The sequence below is a fragment of the Glycine max genome, chromosome 15 (assembly GCF_000004515.6).
Source record: "Glycine max cultivar Williams 82 chromosome 15, Glycine_max_v4.0, whole genome shotgun sequence".
Classification (NCBI taxonomy): Eukaryota; Viridiplantae; Streptophyta; class Magnoliopsida; order Fabales; family Fabaceae; genus Glycine; species Glycine max.
The window spans coordinates 53,585,362-53,604,064 of NC_038251.2; the positions used below are offsets into that span (position 1 = coordinate 53,585,362).

The 18,703-nt window shown below is 35.0% G+C and overlaps 1 protein-coding gene across 6 annotated transcripts in view; it reads right to left on the reverse strand.

Moving 5' to 3' along the window:
* Nucleotides 1-6,221: 6,221 nt before the first annotated feature.
* Nucleotides 6,222-18,703, reverse strand: part of LOC100798570 (protein PHYLLO, chloroplastic) — a 51,606-nt gene continuing 39,124 nt past the window's right edge. For 4 of the 6 annotated variants that reach the window (XM_014767584.3, XM_006598217.4, XM_006598221.3 and 1 more), the window contains 9 exons: nucleotides 17,810-17,965; nucleotides 17,264-17,506; nucleotides 16,977-17,144; nucleotides 16,469-16,612; nucleotides 10,704-11,165; nucleotides 9,420-9,713; nucleotides 9,179-9,336; nucleotides 8,968-9,075; nucleotides 6,222-6,916 (listed from right to left, as the gene is read on the reverse strand). In XM_014767584.3, the coding sequence (XP_014623070.1) occupies nucleotides 6,670-6,916; nucleotides 8,968-9,075; nucleotides 9,179-9,336; nucleotides 9,420-9,713; nucleotides 10,704-11,165; nucleotides 16,469-16,612; nucleotides 16,977-17,144; nucleotides 17,264-17,506; nucleotides 17,810-17,965 (1,980 nt within the window). In that variant the 3' untranslated portion in view covers nucleotides 6,222-6,669. Of the gene's footprint in view, nucleotides 6,917-8,967; nucleotides 9,076-9,178; nucleotides 9,337-9,419; nucleotides 9,723-10,703; nucleotides 11,166-16,468; nucleotides 16,613-16,976; nucleotides 17,145-17,263; nucleotides 17,507-17,809; nucleotides 17,966-18,703 lie in introns of those variants that run through there. The other 2 variants (XM_041009557.1, XM_014767585.3) reach the window with 2 other exon arrangements.

Sequence of the window (18,703 nt, forward strand, 5' to 3'; positions counted from 1 at the left end):
TGACCTATTTGGACATTTATCTTATTTTTTTGGTTCGGTTTACTCTTTTATATTTTAAAAAGTTCAATTTGATCCTTTATCTTATTTATTTGGTTTAGTCTAGTCATTTATCTTTTTAAAAAGTTTATTTTATCTTTTATGGTATTTTTTTTGGTTCAGTTAGATTATTTATCTTATTTTTTTGCTTAAGTTTGGTCCTTAAATTTATTTAAGATTGATGATGTTAATCATTTAGAAATGAATTTTTTTGGTTTAGTTTTCTACCTTTCTCGTTCACTTCATTTTTAACAAAAAATGTTCATTCTTTAATGATTAAAGACATCAATCATAAATGGATCAAAGGAATAAATTGAACAAAAAATAATATAAATGATCAAAATCAACTTTTTTAAAAGACAAAAGGACTAGATTGAACAAAAAAAGAAAATAAATGATCAAATTAAACTTAAAAAAAATAAAAGATCAAATTGAACCAAAAAATAAGATAAATGATCAAACATGTTATTTTGTTTAATATTTTTCTCTCCATTTATGATAAATGAGTTGATTAACTTTGGATCATTTTTACAAACAAAATATCAATATGATTCTATCATGAAATATTGTACTAGCATAGGACTATTATGAACATTAGCTAGATCAAAGCTACTAGTTTGACTAGCGAGTTTATGAAAATCTAATATTTGACATTTTTCTCTTAGACATGCTACTCTTAGTAGCAAGTTTATAAGAACTTGACACATGCCATATTTCCTATGAACCTACAATTCCTAGTAACAAATTTATGAGAATCTAACATTACATGTTTTCCTCCTTGAACATGTTATTCGTAATAGATGGATATATGAGAACTTGACACATGACATTATGTATTAATGATATTTTCACTTTCTGTTAAGGATGTTAATTACAACAAATATATGTGCAATTAATTAATTAGTGTGTATTATGTTTGTCAATTTAAATGAATATTTTTAAATTAAAATTTTATTAAAAAAATTATTTCAATTAAACTAAAAACCTGTATCTATTTTATATATATATATATATATATATATATATATATATATATATATATATATATATATAATTTAAATGATGAAATCAATGACATGTATATTCATATTTTTAATATGATCGTCTATGATATCTATGTTTATGGATGGGGTTGATCAATTATACATCTTCCTTGGGGGTTTGAAGGGGCAAACAAAGGTCATGCTTGATGTCGCAACTGGTGGAGGAATAATAAAATATAAGACACTAGAAGAGACACTGGAGTTGATTGAGAACATGGTAGGCAATTAATGTAGCACCATATAGAGTTTGTAGACCTTGCATCTTCTTCATCAATTGAGTCTTTTGCTTCTTGAAGATCAATGTCATTAGAATGGAGAAAGAGGAAAGGTGATTGGAGACATCACTTCAAGGAGAAGATGAGTCAAGAACAAGCTCACCACCATAGGAAGTCATGGATAAGAGCTTGAAGGTAGGAGAAGATGAGTGGAGGGAAAGGGAGAGAGGGAAACAAAATTTTGAGAGAGAGAAAAGGGAGAATGGGGTATGAATTTTGAATTTTAATTTCTCAAATGATTAATGTTGTAAAATGCACACACATGACCTTTATTTATAACCTAAGTGTCACAAAATTAGAGGAAAATTTGAATTTCAATTCAATTTTCACTTGAATTTGAATTTGTGGAGCTAAATTTGGAGCCAAAATTTCACTAATTATGATTAGTGAATTTTAGCTATGGTTCAACCACTAGTCCAAGATCAAATCCAAAATTCTTTACTAAGTGTGCTTAAGTGTCATGAGACATTTAAAATATGAAGGACATGTACAAAGTGTGGCTATATGACGTGTCAATGGGGTGTAGCAAGCAAATGCTCACCTCCCCCTTAAGCTAGTTCAAAATTTAATTGGATTGGACTTCTCCCAATTCAATTAAATTTCTCTCCCAACACATACATCAAATAGTACACTTTAAATTACAAAACTACCCCTAATACAAAACCTAGTCTAGGTGCCCTAAAATACAAAGGCTAAAAAGTCATACATTACTAGGATACCCACCCTACAATATGGAGCCCTAAATACAAGGCTAAAAATAATAATAAAATCCTAATCTAATATGTACAAATATAAGTAGACTCATACTTAATCCATGTGTCTGCCCTAAAATATAAGGACTGAAGAGTCATACATTACTAGGGTACCCTCTCTACACTATGCAGCCCAAAATACAAGGCTAAAAAAGAATGAAACCCTAATCTAATATGTAAAAAGATAAGTAGACTCATACTTAGTCCATGAGTCCAAAATCTACCCTAAGGCTTATGAGAACCCTAAGGCCTTCTCCTGTATCTCTGGCCTAATCTTCTTGGAGTCTTCTATCCAATGTCCTTGGAGGGCAGGATTGCATCACCAATGACTTTGTATCTCAACATCACATAGCTCCAAAGACGGCGGGGAAGAAAATAAAATAAACAATATTAAAAAATGGAGAAAAAGAAAAGGAGAGCGAGGGTGAAGAGGAAGTAGTGAGAGAGGCTGTTGGAGTGAAGGCTAAAGATAGAAGTGCTAAGGAGGAGAAGTTGAAGGCCAAAGCCACATATCATTGAAGAGCTTCCTTATCCAAAAAATCCAACTAAGAAAGGTAAGGAGCGATAGTTCTCCTGTTTCCTTGATATCTTCAAGCGGCTTCAAATCAATATTCCATTCTCAAAAGCTTTGAAGCAAATGCCTACATATGCTAAATTCATGAAGGAGCTCCTGATAAAGAAGAAGTACATTGAAAAGGATAACATTGAGTTCGAGGCAGGTTATAGTGCAATCATTCATAAAATGTTGTTCGGCAAGCACCAGGGTCATGGTAGGTTCACCATTCCCATCATGATTGGGAATTTCTGTATTGGACGAGTATTTCTTGATTTGGGGGAAAACATTAATTTGATGCCCTTATTTATGTTGGAGTTGTAGAAGCAAATGCCTTTGGTGTTTTGATGATGATCATGATGATTTGATGCAAATGATGCAAATGGGCTTTTCAAGTTTAAATTCAAGACAATGATTCAAGAATACAAGCCACAACATCAAGATGATCACTAGTATTTTAGGAAAGGAATTCCTAATTGATATAGCAAAAGGTTTGGCCAAGTAATTTGAGTTAAAAAGTGTTTTTCAAGAGATTTACTTTCTGGTAATCGATTACCAGAGGATGTAATCGATTACTAGTGGCCAAAAATGGTTTACAACAGCGACTAAACATTTGAATTCAAATTTTAGACTGTGTAATCGATTACACCATATTGGTAATCGATTACCAGCAGTTAATAAACGTTTTAATTCAAATATTAAAACCTGTAATAGATTACACAAATATTGTAATCGATTATCAGAGGAAATTTTCAGAAAATAACTTCCAAGAGTCACATCTATTCAAATGGTTTATGAATGGCCATCAAAGGTCTATTTATATGTGACTTGGAAACACGAATGAGTAGAGAGTTTTTCATTGTCCAAAAAGTTGTATCCTCTCAAAAGATTAAGAGAGTTTTTCTGAATTGAAATGTCTTATCCTCTCAAAGATTCCTTTGTCAAACACTTGCATATTCAATAAGGAATTGTGATTGATCTTCATTGTAAAATCTATCTCTTTCAAGAAAGATTTCTTCTTCTCTTCTTCTTACTTCTGAAAAGGGATTAAGAGACCGAGGGTCTCTTGTTGTAAAGGATTCCTGAACACAAGGGAAGGGTTGTCCCAGTGTGATTCAGACTTTTTAAAAGGATTTTACAAAGAGAGTGGAAAATCTCAAGTGGGTTGCTTGAGGACTGGATGTAGGCACAGGAAGTGACCGAACCAGTATAAATCAAGTTTGCATTTCTCTCTTCCCTTAAACTTCTTTTATTTATTGCTATTTATCTTTTTCCTTAAAAGAAGTTTATTCTAAATTGTCTTTTGAATAATTCATGTTAAGGGTGTATTGTTAATTTAAAAAGAGAGAGTGAAATTTTAATTGGGGAATAGTTCTTGTTATCTTAATTCAACCACCCCTTCTTAAGATAACTGAGGCCACTTGTCTAACAGGAGAGAGTTGACAATTTTGAAGTGATGTCAACCCACATGACACTACAACTTGTGGACCTAAAAAACCCTTATTAACCAAGGTGGAAGATTCACTCCTTCTCTCTTGTCATCAACACAGGCTAGATCGTTAAAGTCCCCTATAATACACCAGGAGACATCATTGTTCATCATCAACTTTCTTAGAAAATTCCACATCTCCCTCCTTCTTGTCTTTCAGGATAACCATAGTATCCTATTAGCCTCCACTTGATTCCCATCTCTCTAGACCTCCATGTTGATAAAATTCAAGGTGTAATTTATCAAGCTGGACTCAAATGGTTTCTTCCATAACATTGCCAAGCCACCTCTTCTTCCTACCTTATCAACCATTATCGCTCCTTCAAAATCAATATAAACCCTAACCTCCTCCACTCTTCTAGCATCGCAAAAATTTTCACAAAGGAAAATTAACTCCGATTTATGCACCGAAACTAGGTCTTTAAAAGTTGTAATTGAACGCTAGTTTCCAGGACCTAGGACCTAGGCCGTGACAATTCCAACTAATTATACTCATGGTCTTCAGGCCTGGTTTTCAGGACTTGCCATTAAAAAAAATTTACACAACCTTTTTGTGCTCCCCATTACCACTCCCCTTAACCTCCTAAATCTTTGAAGATATGTTGCATTCCATCTCAATAGACAAAATACCATCTCTTTTGCATTTCTTCTCACTTAGGGCACTAGCTATATCCTAAGCATCATCATTACTGTCTCCTAATATTTGTTCCTTGTTATTTGGTGCACAATCTATTCCTTAACCACTTTCTTTGTCAGCATATCAACAAACATCCTTTTCTCCTCCTCAATCAATGTTGCCTCTGATTTTGTGCCAAATAAACCTGTGTTATCCGAAATTGATTTGTCATTAATGTGTTCCCCACTAATTACTCCATCCTTAACACCTACTCCTTCCTCCTCTCTAGTCCCCACTCCTCTATATCTTTGCCTTAAGCTTCATCCCCTAATCACGCCTTCCATAATTTTCCATTGTAAATAAATTTTCACAAAATTTCTCTATGCGGCCTAGTTTACCATAGGTAGCAAAAATTCCCAAGTCTTTCATATTTGAAATTCACTAAGTTCCACTTTCCTCATGATTTTTTCAAATTTTAGGTTTGCTCCAATGGGTTTTTGACATCAACTAGCACTCAAATTCTCATATACGACTTCCAAAAAGAGGAACTATTTTTGGTATCGTACTCTAAGAAATCCCCTACAAAATTCCATAGATGCTTACATACTATCTCCACAATAAATCCCACCACAAGTCATGTACTTAAACCCAGAAATTCAAGAATATCACCTGATTTAATACAACCTAGTATAGGATATGGTTATAAAAGAACCATGGACCACCCTCAAGAATCATATTGAAATCCACAATATGGTTGAACCGAAACAAGAACAAACACATTTCCACTTCTAATATAGTAACTTCCCTCCCCAGCATCCACAACCTTGCCATCCTCTCCTTCATAATCTAGAAATGGATTTGCTTTGCTTGTAAGGATGCGTCCAACCAGACATAGCCCTAGATCAACATTTTGCTCATGCTCTACATGAAAGACAAAACCATCCTCCTCCTCCACCACCAATGACAACTGGTTCGTCTCTGTGTCCATCACTTAACACCCTCCTTTCATACACCATATATTGAGAACTTCACTCACAATGCAACCTTTTTTGAAAAGAAACCTTAGCTCTCATGGAGAGAGGGAACCCTAGCTTTAGAGAGAAAATTCTATTAATAAAAATATAATTTTTTCAAAAATCAATTTTAGCCTCTACATATAGAGATCACTATATATGTAATGAGAAGAGGAAAAAAAAGAAACACATAACAAAAAAGGATCTGTTTTGCTTTTCTAAGCCATTTATCTTTATCTATTTTAAAATATCAATCAATGTTTTAATAACACAAGAATTTAAAATTGATAAAAATGTAAATTCTTCAAAAATCAATTTCAGTCTTATTATGTGTAGAGATCATTGTATATGTAATAAGAGGAAAACAAACAAACACATAACAAAAAAGGACATGTTGTGCTTGTCTAAGCCATTTATCTTCAACTGATGTAAAATATCAATCACTAATAAGAAAATCAATGATTGATATTAATATATATGCATAACAAATCAAGCATTTGTCGGAATATCAACACAAGTATATCAAAATGAACACCATCCTTAGTGGTACGGGCATTATCTGAACAAAGCTCGATACTTGGATAAGAAATAATGGAGATAAAGTTCCTTGGAAAGAGAGGTTAGCCCTTTGTCATGACACAAATCAAAAGAAAATACAGGAAAAAAACAAGGGACATTCTATAAAAGTACAAACTCAATATTCCATTCCCAACCCTCCCGATTATTCCTTCCTTCTCCCAGACCCTTCCCTCCCATTCCATTTTATTTTTTAAGCCCTAATCAATTCACCAGTTTCACTTATCCTTGCCACGTATGCAAGGTTGTTATAACCTTTTATAACACAAAAAGGTTTTGCTTCATGTTTTGATCCTCCAACTGGAGAATACAACTTTCATATTCTTGTCAGGAATCGTCCTATGGCAGCAATTAGTGGAAGAGGATTCTCCAAATGGGCAGCATGGCCACAGCTAGGAACCTCAACAACCTCGTGTATGTCATACCCTTTTTCATGCTTACTCCGTAAGCTAGAGCACAATGCTTTCATCATTGCTTGAGCAATTTTCCGAAATTTTGTATCCTTTTCTCCATGCATGATAAGAAGAGGTACTCTACAATTTGGCAAATCTTCCCACATTGACCTGCTCTCTCAGGTAAAGAAAATGGTTAGTTAAAAGACAACTATATATCATTCAAATATATACATTAACCATTACATATAACAAAAATATAACTGGCTTGTTCACAATAATTGATATGTTAAATTCTTGTCGATCCACTTGACTATTCCTATTCACTATTAAAATACGTAGAATTTTCATAGATAACATGTCTACTTAGAAACTTCTTCCACGAGGTTCATAGTTAAAGAATTTGATTATTTTCTTTACTGCAAAATGGTAGATAAGCAAATTGAACATTTGAGAAATTTTAAGTTATAAAAGAAACAAAATAGAACATGTTGCAGTGACAGAGGACATTAACATTTGAGAAATTTTAAGTTATAAAATAAACAAAATAGAACATGTTGCAGTGACGGGACATGGCAGTAGAAAATTTTACAAAAGTAGGTCCAGATATTTTGCATCATAGTTGTAATCGCGTGCTGTAGTGATGCTATATGGTAGAGCATTGCGTTGCAGCCCTAGGCTGGTACCTATATTCAGATTGCATTGCATTTTCATGTTGTGGCAATCGTGGCCGCTATAGTACTGTAAATTGCATGATTTCACGGGGCACTAGCGGGTGCAACTTTGATAAATGGTTGAAAACCCCTGTTTACCTCCACAATAGTTCATCGCTAAGGTTTTATGATTTTACTTCAATTACTCAGGGTTTGAAATTGAAACCTTATTCTGAAACAGTTGTGTACCCTTGTGTCTTTGCTAAATGGTTGAAAACCCCTGTTTACCTCCACAATAGTTCATCGTTAAGGTTTTATGATTTCACTTGAATTATTCAGGGTTTGAAATTGAAACCTTATTCTGAAACAGTAGTGTACCCTTGTGTCTAGGAAACATAACCCTATTCTCTGGCTCCATCTCTATCCATTTCTGACATTTTCTGGTACCATCCTGGTGTTTCCAACCTTGCTCTGTTCTCTGGCACTATCTCTGTCATTCAGTTGTCCTTTGATTTTGTTGCAGTAAGCGTTCTCTCTCTCACAGGTCTTTCTTGATTTTATCTTTGTTCTCTGTTCTCTATTGCCAGAATATGAATGAATTTTGGGTAATTTTATTCTTTAGTATAGAAATTACTTAACTTGTATCTGAAATTTCTCAATAATAGCGGTTTTAAAAGTCGGGCAAATATCAAAGATTGCTTTACAGGGATGAAAAACACCAATAATTCTTTTTCAAATTATCAGATAACAAATCATATTTTGAATGGTGTGCTAAGTGATACATAGCACAATCAAGAGGTTCAGGATGTCCTCTGGCTGCTGTGAGAATCAGGTTGCACCACATATTCCTGTTCTGGAAGTTGCAATTGGAAATTGCGTTCACTGCAGTTTAAAATGCCTATGTTCTAAATCAGATGATATTCCCAACAAGAAAAGTCTCGTTTACAATGCCTATGTGCTATAGAATCTGTTCTTATGGGTATATTCTACAATCCCCCCTCTCATATGAAACACATAAGGTTTCTGATTGAAGTCAAAATAATATAATTCTGCACTCTGTTTTGAGACAAATGACTAAGGCTGACCTTTGCTTTATTACCAACCACCGACCACAGTTTTCTGATTGTTTTCAGTCTACCCTCTGTTCATGCATCTCAAACACTGCTCTTTTGGTCATGTGTAGAGGTCTCAGTTCTTTATTATTTTCCCTGCGGTGTTCTTTTTTCACACTTCGCCGACCCCACCTAGTGGGATAAGGCGTTGTTGTTGTTGTTTTTTTTCACACTTCATATAGGTCTTTATTATTTTCCCTAGCTTTTAATATTCACCAATAACTCCTTTGTTTTCTATTCACTTAGTACATTTTTTAATGGATTTAATGTATTATGTATATACTATATTCTTATGTGATTAATTTCTCTGCACAAAGACAATTTTAACAAAATTTGAGATATTAGGGGCCATGAATATGGCTGCTCCAAATATCCTATAGACATGCAACTGGACGGAGAAGACAAAAAGATAAACAAAGCAAAGGAATGAACAAATAGTTAAGCTTAATTTGCTTACGGCTGCCTTCCTATGCTTAATCCAGACAGCATCTGTGCAAGATTCTGCATGTCATCATGCTGCAAGCGACTAGCAATGATTCGATTGAAATGGGGATGACTTCTTAGGCTGTTTGATAAAAACAACAGTTAGACACACTTCTAGAAAGAATACATCATAAAAAAATCAGCATAAATCCTGCACAATCTAAAGGTTAGAAAGAACAGGTTACCTTTTCCACAGCTCTCCTGCATACCAGGAACTGACAAAAAGTTCTAAACCATGTGCAATGACTGCAAGTGCTCTAGAATCATCTTTAGCAGTACGAATTTTTCTAGATAATTTATCTTTCAAACCAGGACTCCCAGATATTAATACAGCACCCTTTGTCTGCATCATATATGCTCAAATTGTTTACCGATGGTCATTAAAACTTAAAAAACAAATAATAACATTGAATATAGCCCCTGTACCTTAGTGCAAAATTTCAGTGCCATATACAATGCAATTCTTGCGCCCATTGAATACCCAACTAGTGTAACTTTTTCTGGAGCAATGTGATGAATTAATTTATGCAACAAATCAGCAATTGTCTCCAGTGACAACAATGGTTCTTCACCAGCACCCTTTACACCATGTAATATTGATTTTCCATGACCAGGAAGGTCAACAGAAATGCATTTTGCTGATCCAGAAAAGGTCTTCATGATGTTAATCCAGTCTTCACCAGTTCCAAGAAAACCATGAAGAAATACCAGTACATTATCCTACATTTGCTAAATCTAACAAAATCAGATCTATATGAGGGAATTAAATTTTACTCTCAGGAAAAGAAATTTGAAGATGGAGAATTTTACCTATATATACAATAGATATGCTTGTAAAGGCATAGAGACTGAATTTAAAATTTAGCCATACTACTCCATTCATTACAGCAACCATAACATCTGTTCACTCAGTATATATTGTTCATAAAACTTATGTGCGGAAAATTATTTTCATTGAGTTACAACTGATTACAGACGATGAATAAATAGGAGAACAAAACAGAGCCGGTACATGAATCTAATCCAGAATATGGTTAGTATTGTATAAGAGAGCAATTATCCAACTGACTCTCGGGTAGTTACACAGATGCCACTATGGCAGCTGTATCAGGAGCCCTAGTCTCCTAGTAATTTCTGTGTGTGCTAAAAAAGGAAAACAATGATACAATTGATCCTGCAAATTAAAACAAATAATTAATGTTTAGCTCTGCAAAAGGATCCAATGATCCTGATTGATTTTACAGAGAGAACACATCTTGTTTGAATGATCCTGACTGATTTTAGAGAGAGAACAGATCTAGTTTTCCACCAATATTCTGCCTTCAGCATTATGCTTTTGCAGTATATGGTAGTCTAATAACAGGAATTGAAAGCTAGGGTTCTCATCCATTGTTATTTGTAGTTTCAATATGTATAAGACCCCATTGAAAAAGTTAGGAATCCAAAGACACACACAAGGCACTATGATCTTCTGCTTGACTTTATTTGCCTTAATTTTTATGCTCAATATAATACAAGAGAATAAATGCATTCGTAAGGAAGTAGGATGCACCATGGATATTTATGCTACCATACCAAAATTCCGCATCTAAATTACTAAGTGAATATTAAAGGTCAGTGTATCAAAATATAGATCAGCAATCACAGCAGTCTATTAAATTTTATGATTGTAAATAAAATATTATTATGTATGGAAACTTCTATACTTACATTTGTTTTAAGGCCAGTCTCACGAACTTCAAAAGAACAAGATAAATTGTTAAGCTCTACTTTATATTGGTACCGATGAACTTGCTCCTCTGCAATAATGTAAGAGATAACTTTCTGGTTGACTTGAAAATCATGTACCAATCGACTAGCATTTGCCACAGATGCTTCAACAAAACCAGTTTGTGGATTACGACAAATCAAAAGTGGACTAGGTGTTACATCTTCCTTAAGCCAACGGTAGGTTCCTAGACCATGTGCTACAGTACCTGATGCTGCATCATCTAACACTTTGAATGTACCTAAACTCAGAAGTTCAAGATAACTAGAAAACTGAGTATATGCAGACAGACTCAGACTGCTTTCAAATGCAGCACTTACAACAGCCATCTTCCCCATCTGGTGAGCCCATTGGGCAATTAATGCTGCATTCTCAAATCCACCAACAACACTTGGTTTAATAACCTGAAAAATCATTACAAAATTCTAAATAAAACAGTTATCATTTTATATGGACAAGGTCATTAACTACGTATTTTTTTTCAAATCCTAAATATTTTGCAGTTCTGAGTGAAACTTAATTTTCTTCATTGAAAATCATTAGAAGGAATTACACATAAATAGAAGACTAAGGGCTGAAAAATAGGAAATCCATTAAATCTGGAATTTCCTCAATCAGCAGATCTCTAGGCAAGAAAAAAGGCAAAAGCATATGTCAACAACAAAATCTGAAATAATAATTGCAGATCTTTCCTATTTTATAATTATTCTTTCCTAAAATTCAGAATAGCAAATATTCCTCCTAGAAATCCGATTCCTCCCCTCTCAAGTTGGAGCATCGATGTCTAACATGCCCAACTTGCTTACTTACAAATATCAGTGTATGTAAATGTATAACTGTGAAAACAGTTTTGTATATTGATTGTAAGGGCTGTTAGACATACTCAACACAATCATAATGTAAATATCAGTGTGCTCATACTTAAGACAAATTTGGCACTGAAAATATCAGTGATCTTTGTCTTCGAGAGTAAGAAGCGCGATGCTCTACTTTATGGTCATGAGACTAGGCTCACACGATACAATCGCGATGCTCTTATGATCAGTTCTGCATCGTTAAACTACACTCAGGGTTACATGCAGCCAAACACTTAAAAAAACAGTGACTCTGGTGGTTCTTGAGGCTCATATGGCCGTGGCAGTGGTGGCGGTGCCTTTTCTGATCTAAATCCTGGACATGGTGGCGGTGGTTTTGGTAGAGCCTGAGGAGGTGGCCGATTTGCTAATTTCCAGTGCCAAATTTGTCTTAAGTATGGGTACATTGGTAATGTCTGTCATTTCAGGACTGTTATCAGTTTTCAGCCACGAGTCCCTAACTTTTTTTTATCCTACCACGCTACAACCTATCCGCTATTCTACTGGTTCAACCAGAACCTCCAACACCTGGGTTAATCCCAATGCTAAGTCCACTGTTCCTGGTCCCAATCAACCCAGTGTCATGCTTACAAACTCATCATCTCATGGTAATGGTGCAACTGGCTCTACTTGGATACCAGATTCTAGAGCCAGTTTTCATGTTACTAATGATTCTCAAAACATTAAACAATTTACTCATTTTGATGGACTTGAGCAGATTTTCATAGGCAATGGTGATGGTTTAAGTATCTGCAACACTGGTTCCTCAACTTTTCTTTCTCCTAATGATACTAGCATAACCTTTAAACTTCATAAATTGTTACATGTTCCTTCAATTTCAAAAAACCTGTTAAGCATGGTTATCAAACTCTCGAGTTAACTCTTACGAGTTTACGAGTCCACTTGTCCTCTACGAGTTGACTCTTGAGTAAACTCTTTTTTTAGTAGACTCTGGGTAAACTCTATAAACTCTAAGTAAACTCGGTAGACTCTCGAGTTTACCACCGAGTCAATGAGTTAGCAAGTTAAAAAAATTAGACCAAAATGTAAGTCATTTTTGATTTTTTTTTGTCTATTTAGCATTCAACATACCTTCATTTAGCTTGTTATTCTCAAATACAAAATTCTCACCTTTAATAATATCAAACATTTGTTCTCTAATAACATCAAACCTTCGATGAGAATGATCTATCACTACTATAACCTCTACAAGTTATTGTCTAGTGGTGATGTATTACTAGACTTGGTTATTTAAATATTCTGAACTTTATGATTTACTGTTTTGGTTTATTATATTATTGAAATGTTTAATTAATATGTTATTTATAGATATTTTGTTATTATTTTTATATGAAGTAGACTCTTACGAGTCTACGAATCGAGTCTATGAAACTCTCACGATTCTATGTAAACTCTCGAGTTTGATAACCTTGCTGTTAAATGTGAGTCAGTTTGCCAAAGATAACTCTATTTTCTTTAAGTTTCATTCTCACTTATATCTTGTGAAATCTCACGAGACCAATAAGATCTTCCTACAAGGAGTGGTTGGTGCTGATGGACTCTATTCTTTTAACAACCTCAAGCTTCATGGCAATCCTTCTCTGCTGATGTCCACTTCTGCCTCTATTCCAAATGTTGATTTTCCTACTTCAACTGCTACTGTCAATAATACCTCTAATGTTGTTTCAAATTTTGGTGTTAACCCTTCCAGTAATGCTAATCTTTGGCATGCTAGCTTAGGACACCCTAATGATCATGTAATGAAAATTGTTCTCAAACAGTGTAATATTTCTCAACTAAATAAAAACATCACAGTTTTGTTCTTCTTGTTGTATGGGTAAAGCTCATAGGTTACCTACTCACACCTCTACTTCTGTTTATTCACCTTTGGAACTCATTTTCACTGACTTGTGGCGACCCTCCCATGTTACCTCATACGTTGGTTATAAATATTATGTTTACTTCATTGATGTTTTCTCTAGGTACACATGGATATTTCCTATAAAGTCCAAGGCAGAAACCATTTCTGTTTTTCAAAATTTCAAGTCAATGGTTGAGTTGCAGCTTAACACCAAAATCAAGAGTATTCAATCTGATTGGGGAGGTGACCTTTCTCTAGTCTTCTAGCCTCTTTTGGTATTTCTAATAAACTAATTTGTCCTCACACTCATCACCAAAATGGTGTGGTTGAGAGAAAACATAGACACGTAGTTGATTTGGGTTTAACCTTGTTGTATCATGCTTCTTTACCCTTGCAATTTTGGGATTATGCCTTTACTACAACTGTTTATCTAATTAGCAGGCTTTCCACTACTCTCAAATTTGTTGTTCCTTTTGCCACTTTGTTTAATAAAAAGTCTAATTATCATTTTCTTAGAACTTTTGGGTGTGCCTGTTTTCCTTTACTAAGACCATATCATACAGACAAGCTTAATTTTCAGTCTCAAGATTGTTAGTTTCTAGGTTATTCCTTGTCTCACAAGGATTATAAGTGCTTGTCATCCTCTGGTAGAATTTACATCTCTAAAGATGTTTTGTTTAATGACTTGAGATTTCCTCATGCTGATCTTTTTCCTTCTTCCTCTAATTCCACAAAAAATCTTTATTCCTATTTTAGTCTAAGTCCTAACCTTTCTCCACCTTTTGTTACCTCTATTCCTCAGACATCTCAAACATCACCTGTTAATTCAGGCTATGCTCCTCTTGTTCCTCCTGGTTTTTCACCATTACCTGCTCATTCCTCCATCACCACTGTGTTTGTACTTTGTCCATCTACTTCTTCTGCATCCATCTCTGTTCAGCCTCAACTTTGAGTCTACTAACCCTCCTACATCTACTTCAGAATCTGTTTTCTATACCCAACTCTATCCCAGTCAACACTCATCCTATGCAAACAAGGTCTAAATCTAGTATTCACAATCCTAGACTACACCCTTCACTTTTTCTCACTCATTCTGAGCCTAAAACTGTGAAACAAGTCCTGACAAACAAAGATTGGTTCATTGCTATGCAGCAAGAATATGATGCCTTGCTGAAAAATCATACTTGGGACTATTAGAGTATGCTGTTAGTCAACTATGAAAACAGTTCTGTAAACTAATTGTAAGGGCTGTTAGCTTTTGCTAACAACACCTATCTTAGAGTTGGTTAGAATCAATTAAAGTTGGTTAGGTTCTGTTAGTTGGTTACAATTCTGTTAGTTAGTTACAATCTGTTTCAACAACAGAACAGAGGTCTATATATACCTCTTTTATAACCTTCTATAATTAACTTTTGATGATCAATAAAATTAGCCTTTATGTTCAACAAGTTTTCTCCCCCTTCTCTCTCTCAATTTATTCAAAATGATATCTAGAGCTATTTTTTCGAATTCCTAGTTCCTTTACAAGGTCCAATGTTCTGTGTTCATGGCTTCCGCTCCTTCCAGTTTAGTTCCTCAATCATTTCCCAACTCTTTGGCTGAAAAACTCGATGATTCTAACTATCTTCACTGGCATCAACACGTAGAACCAGTTATCAAGTCACACAGATTGCAACGTTTCGTGGTTAATCCGATTATTCCTCCTCGTTGTCTCACAAAAGATGATCGTGTTGCGGATTGTATCAATCCTAATTATGAAGCCTGGGAAGTCAAAGATCAAACACTCCTAGTATGGCTGTAGTCAACTCTTTCTAAATCAGTGTTGTCGTGTGGTCTTGGTTCAGATCATTCCTACCAGGTTTGGGATAAAATTCATGAGCATTTTAACCTTCACACCAAAACTCGAGCACGGCAGTTTCACACTGCCATGAGAGCAATTACTCTTGACGGCAAAACAATTGAGGAGTACTTGGGAAAAATCCCAGGGTTTGTGGATGAACTTGCGGGTGTTGGTGTCCCTATTCGTCATGAGGAATACGTTGTCGAGCTGCTTGAAGGACTGCCGTCGGATTACGCGTCGGTGGTTTATGTTATCGAAGCGTTGCTCTACGGACATGAAATTCGACTTATGCGCTACAATAAAGAAGCACAGGTGATGAACTCTGCTTCAATAAATTACACACAAGGTTGTTTGTATCCAAACACCTATAAAACTGGTGATTCTGGTGGTTCTCGCGGTGCATATGGTCGTGGTGCCTTTTCAAACCGTGGTGCAGGCCGTGGTGGTGGTGGCTTCGGCCGAGGTCGTGGTGGTGGACGATTTGCAAATTTTCAATGTCAAATATGTCTCAAATTTGGGCACACAGCTAATGTTTGTCATTTTCGGTTTGATGTGACCTTCCATCCTCAGGAATCTTTAACTTTCTTTGATCCCACTACATTACCCGAGGTGGTGGCTGCTTTGCTGATGTTCAGTGCCAAATCTGCCACAAATATGGGCATGAAGCATCATATTGTTATCATCGTCATGATGATAACTATGTTCCCTCTCAGCCTAAGTCTAATTCTCAGAATAAACACACCAATTCAAACCAGCACACAGAATTCCACTCCAAACAACACTTCTAAGCCTGCCAACCAAACACCTCACCCTATCCCAATTATCCCTATCCTCCATCAAACTAACCTTACCCTTACTATTCATACTTTCCTTTTATGCCTCCGTTCTACTATCCTCCACCAAATCAAACCATGCCAAACACTACCAACTCCAATACTGTTCCTTTTTTAGAAGCATACCATAGCAGAATTACTTCGTTAATTTGAATAAAAAACTATATAAGTAGACTAAAATTATCTCAATTCCGCAGAAAACGGCATTGCAGTTTGCTAATATAATTGTATTTTGATTTTGTAAAGAAACAATACCAATACCTAACTGATGTAAAGCTATTTTGCCCTTTATGTCTTACAGAAGTTCTTATTTACTTACAACAGCAGCTATTGCTGGATGAGTAAACTTGGCTAGCTTTTCCATGGGATTTTCTTGAATGTTGTCTATGGTTTCATCTAAAGCAATAGGTAAGCCGCTTTCTTCGCAAAACTTGAGAATATCATCTTCATCCTGAACAGGCTCCTGCAAAGGGGGTATTTTAATCAATTTATAATCAAACATGCACCAACAAATATATTGGTGGAGACCATATAAAGAAAAGCTAAAGAGTATCTAGGTTTAGAGAAATATTTTATTCTTTTCTTTTATGGAAATAAATAATAGTAAATGTGTATTTATGCAGAATTGAATGATTAATTCGGCTACAAACATGGAAATAAACAGAAAAACATATCTCCTAAAAATCAGGAGAGAAATCAAAAAATAAATGCACATAATCTAAACGTATCTGAATTGATTTAATTCAGATTTGTTGCTTCTAAAAAAGATCCAAAGATTTGACAGAGTAAATCCATGAACCACAAAAAATGTTATTTTCTTAGTCTACCTCAATATACTGTAGGTTACAATCCTTAACCAACGAACTAAATTTCATAGCTTCTTCATAAGTCCAGGTTCGATTAGCATCTGCACGGATAATTATCTGGCAACCAACTTTCTTTCTCACTTCTTGTATTAGTGCTGCATCATGCATTGGATCACCCCCACGTGCTACCTGCATAGCAATAACGTTAACTATTGGCCTTCACTAGATTCTCCAACAGTTGGTCTATATAATATGTAGCTGAGGGCTGATAAGTGTATGCAGCAGAAACTAAACAATGAATAGGTCACCTTCAGCTTAATTGCAGAAAATCCTTCCTCAGTTAGTTTGGCAGCAACATTAGCAACTTCAGTTGGAGATCCATTTGAATCAATTAATGCACAAATCTGAACATTTAATGACCTTTCACATTTATTGTTCCCATTTATTGAGGGATAGAGTATGTTCAGCATGTTAGAGCCTTTTGCATCAGCAATGGCATTGAGGATAGCCATTTCCAAGCCACATCTGACACTTGGAAAAATAGAAGATGGCTGCATCACAACAACAGCAATATCTTAAATCTGTTTGTAACAAATTGATATTTTAATGTCAAGAAGTTCCCTTATCATTTAAGCTGAAAGGTTACAAGTGCACAATAAGGAAAGTTTTTATTGTCTGTATTCAGTTGTAATCACACCACTCATACAAAGATCCCTTTGTTAGAGAAGAATTTGAAACCACATGAAGGAACTCATCACCTAAACATCTAAACCTTTAGGTGTAGCTCAATTAATGGTTTTTATTTGTATAATATCTCCAGCCCTTGTCTAAATAACATAGATTAGACAACTTACCATGATGCCCAACTCATGCCATATCCAATATGAAAATGAACCCTTCAAAAGAGAGAGGAAGCAACTAACATCAACATGTTCCATAACATGGATAAGAAACCTAAGTTGATATTCAGCATCTACCAGATTTTCCCTGTGGATGTCAATAGGTGCAACCTGTTTGGTGCCAGTGACATATGAACAAGTAATTTAGAAAGTGCAAGAGAATATAAGAAAATTGGAAAATGAATTTGGCTAACATCACAAAAAATCATACTATTAGTGTACAAGTATGTTTTACTTTGTGATTCAGTTAGGGCCGCTGTTAGAACAGTTATGATTCAGTTAGAACAGCTGTGATTTTGTTATTTCTGTTATTCTGTTAGAAGCTGTTATTTCTGTTAGAGCAATAACTAACTTAGGTTAGTTAATTGCCTTAGTCAGGTTATGTGTAACCATATTTGTTTTCTATATAAATAGCAAACCAGAATCAATTTGTAATTGACCTTTTCATTCTGAATCAATAATAATATCTTCCATCTTTATTCTTCTTTTTCTCTCTCTCAAACTCTATGATGGTATCAGAGCTTGAGGTCTATCCATGACGACAAATCAGAATTTTGCTTCTACTATTCCTTCTTTTCATCCGATTTCTCGGAAGTTAGATGATTCAACTTCCTACTATGGAGGCAACAGGTAGAACTTGTCATCAAGGCTCATAAACTTCAGCGTTTTGTGGCAAGTCCTCAGATCCCAATTCACTTTCTCATAGAGGCAGATTGTGAAGCTGGAAATGGAAATCCAGCATACACCGATTGGGAATAAGATCAGATTCTCTTGCCATGGCTCCAATCGACTCTGAGTTTCAATCCTATCTCGAATTATTGGATGCGTTCATTCATATCAGCTTTGGGA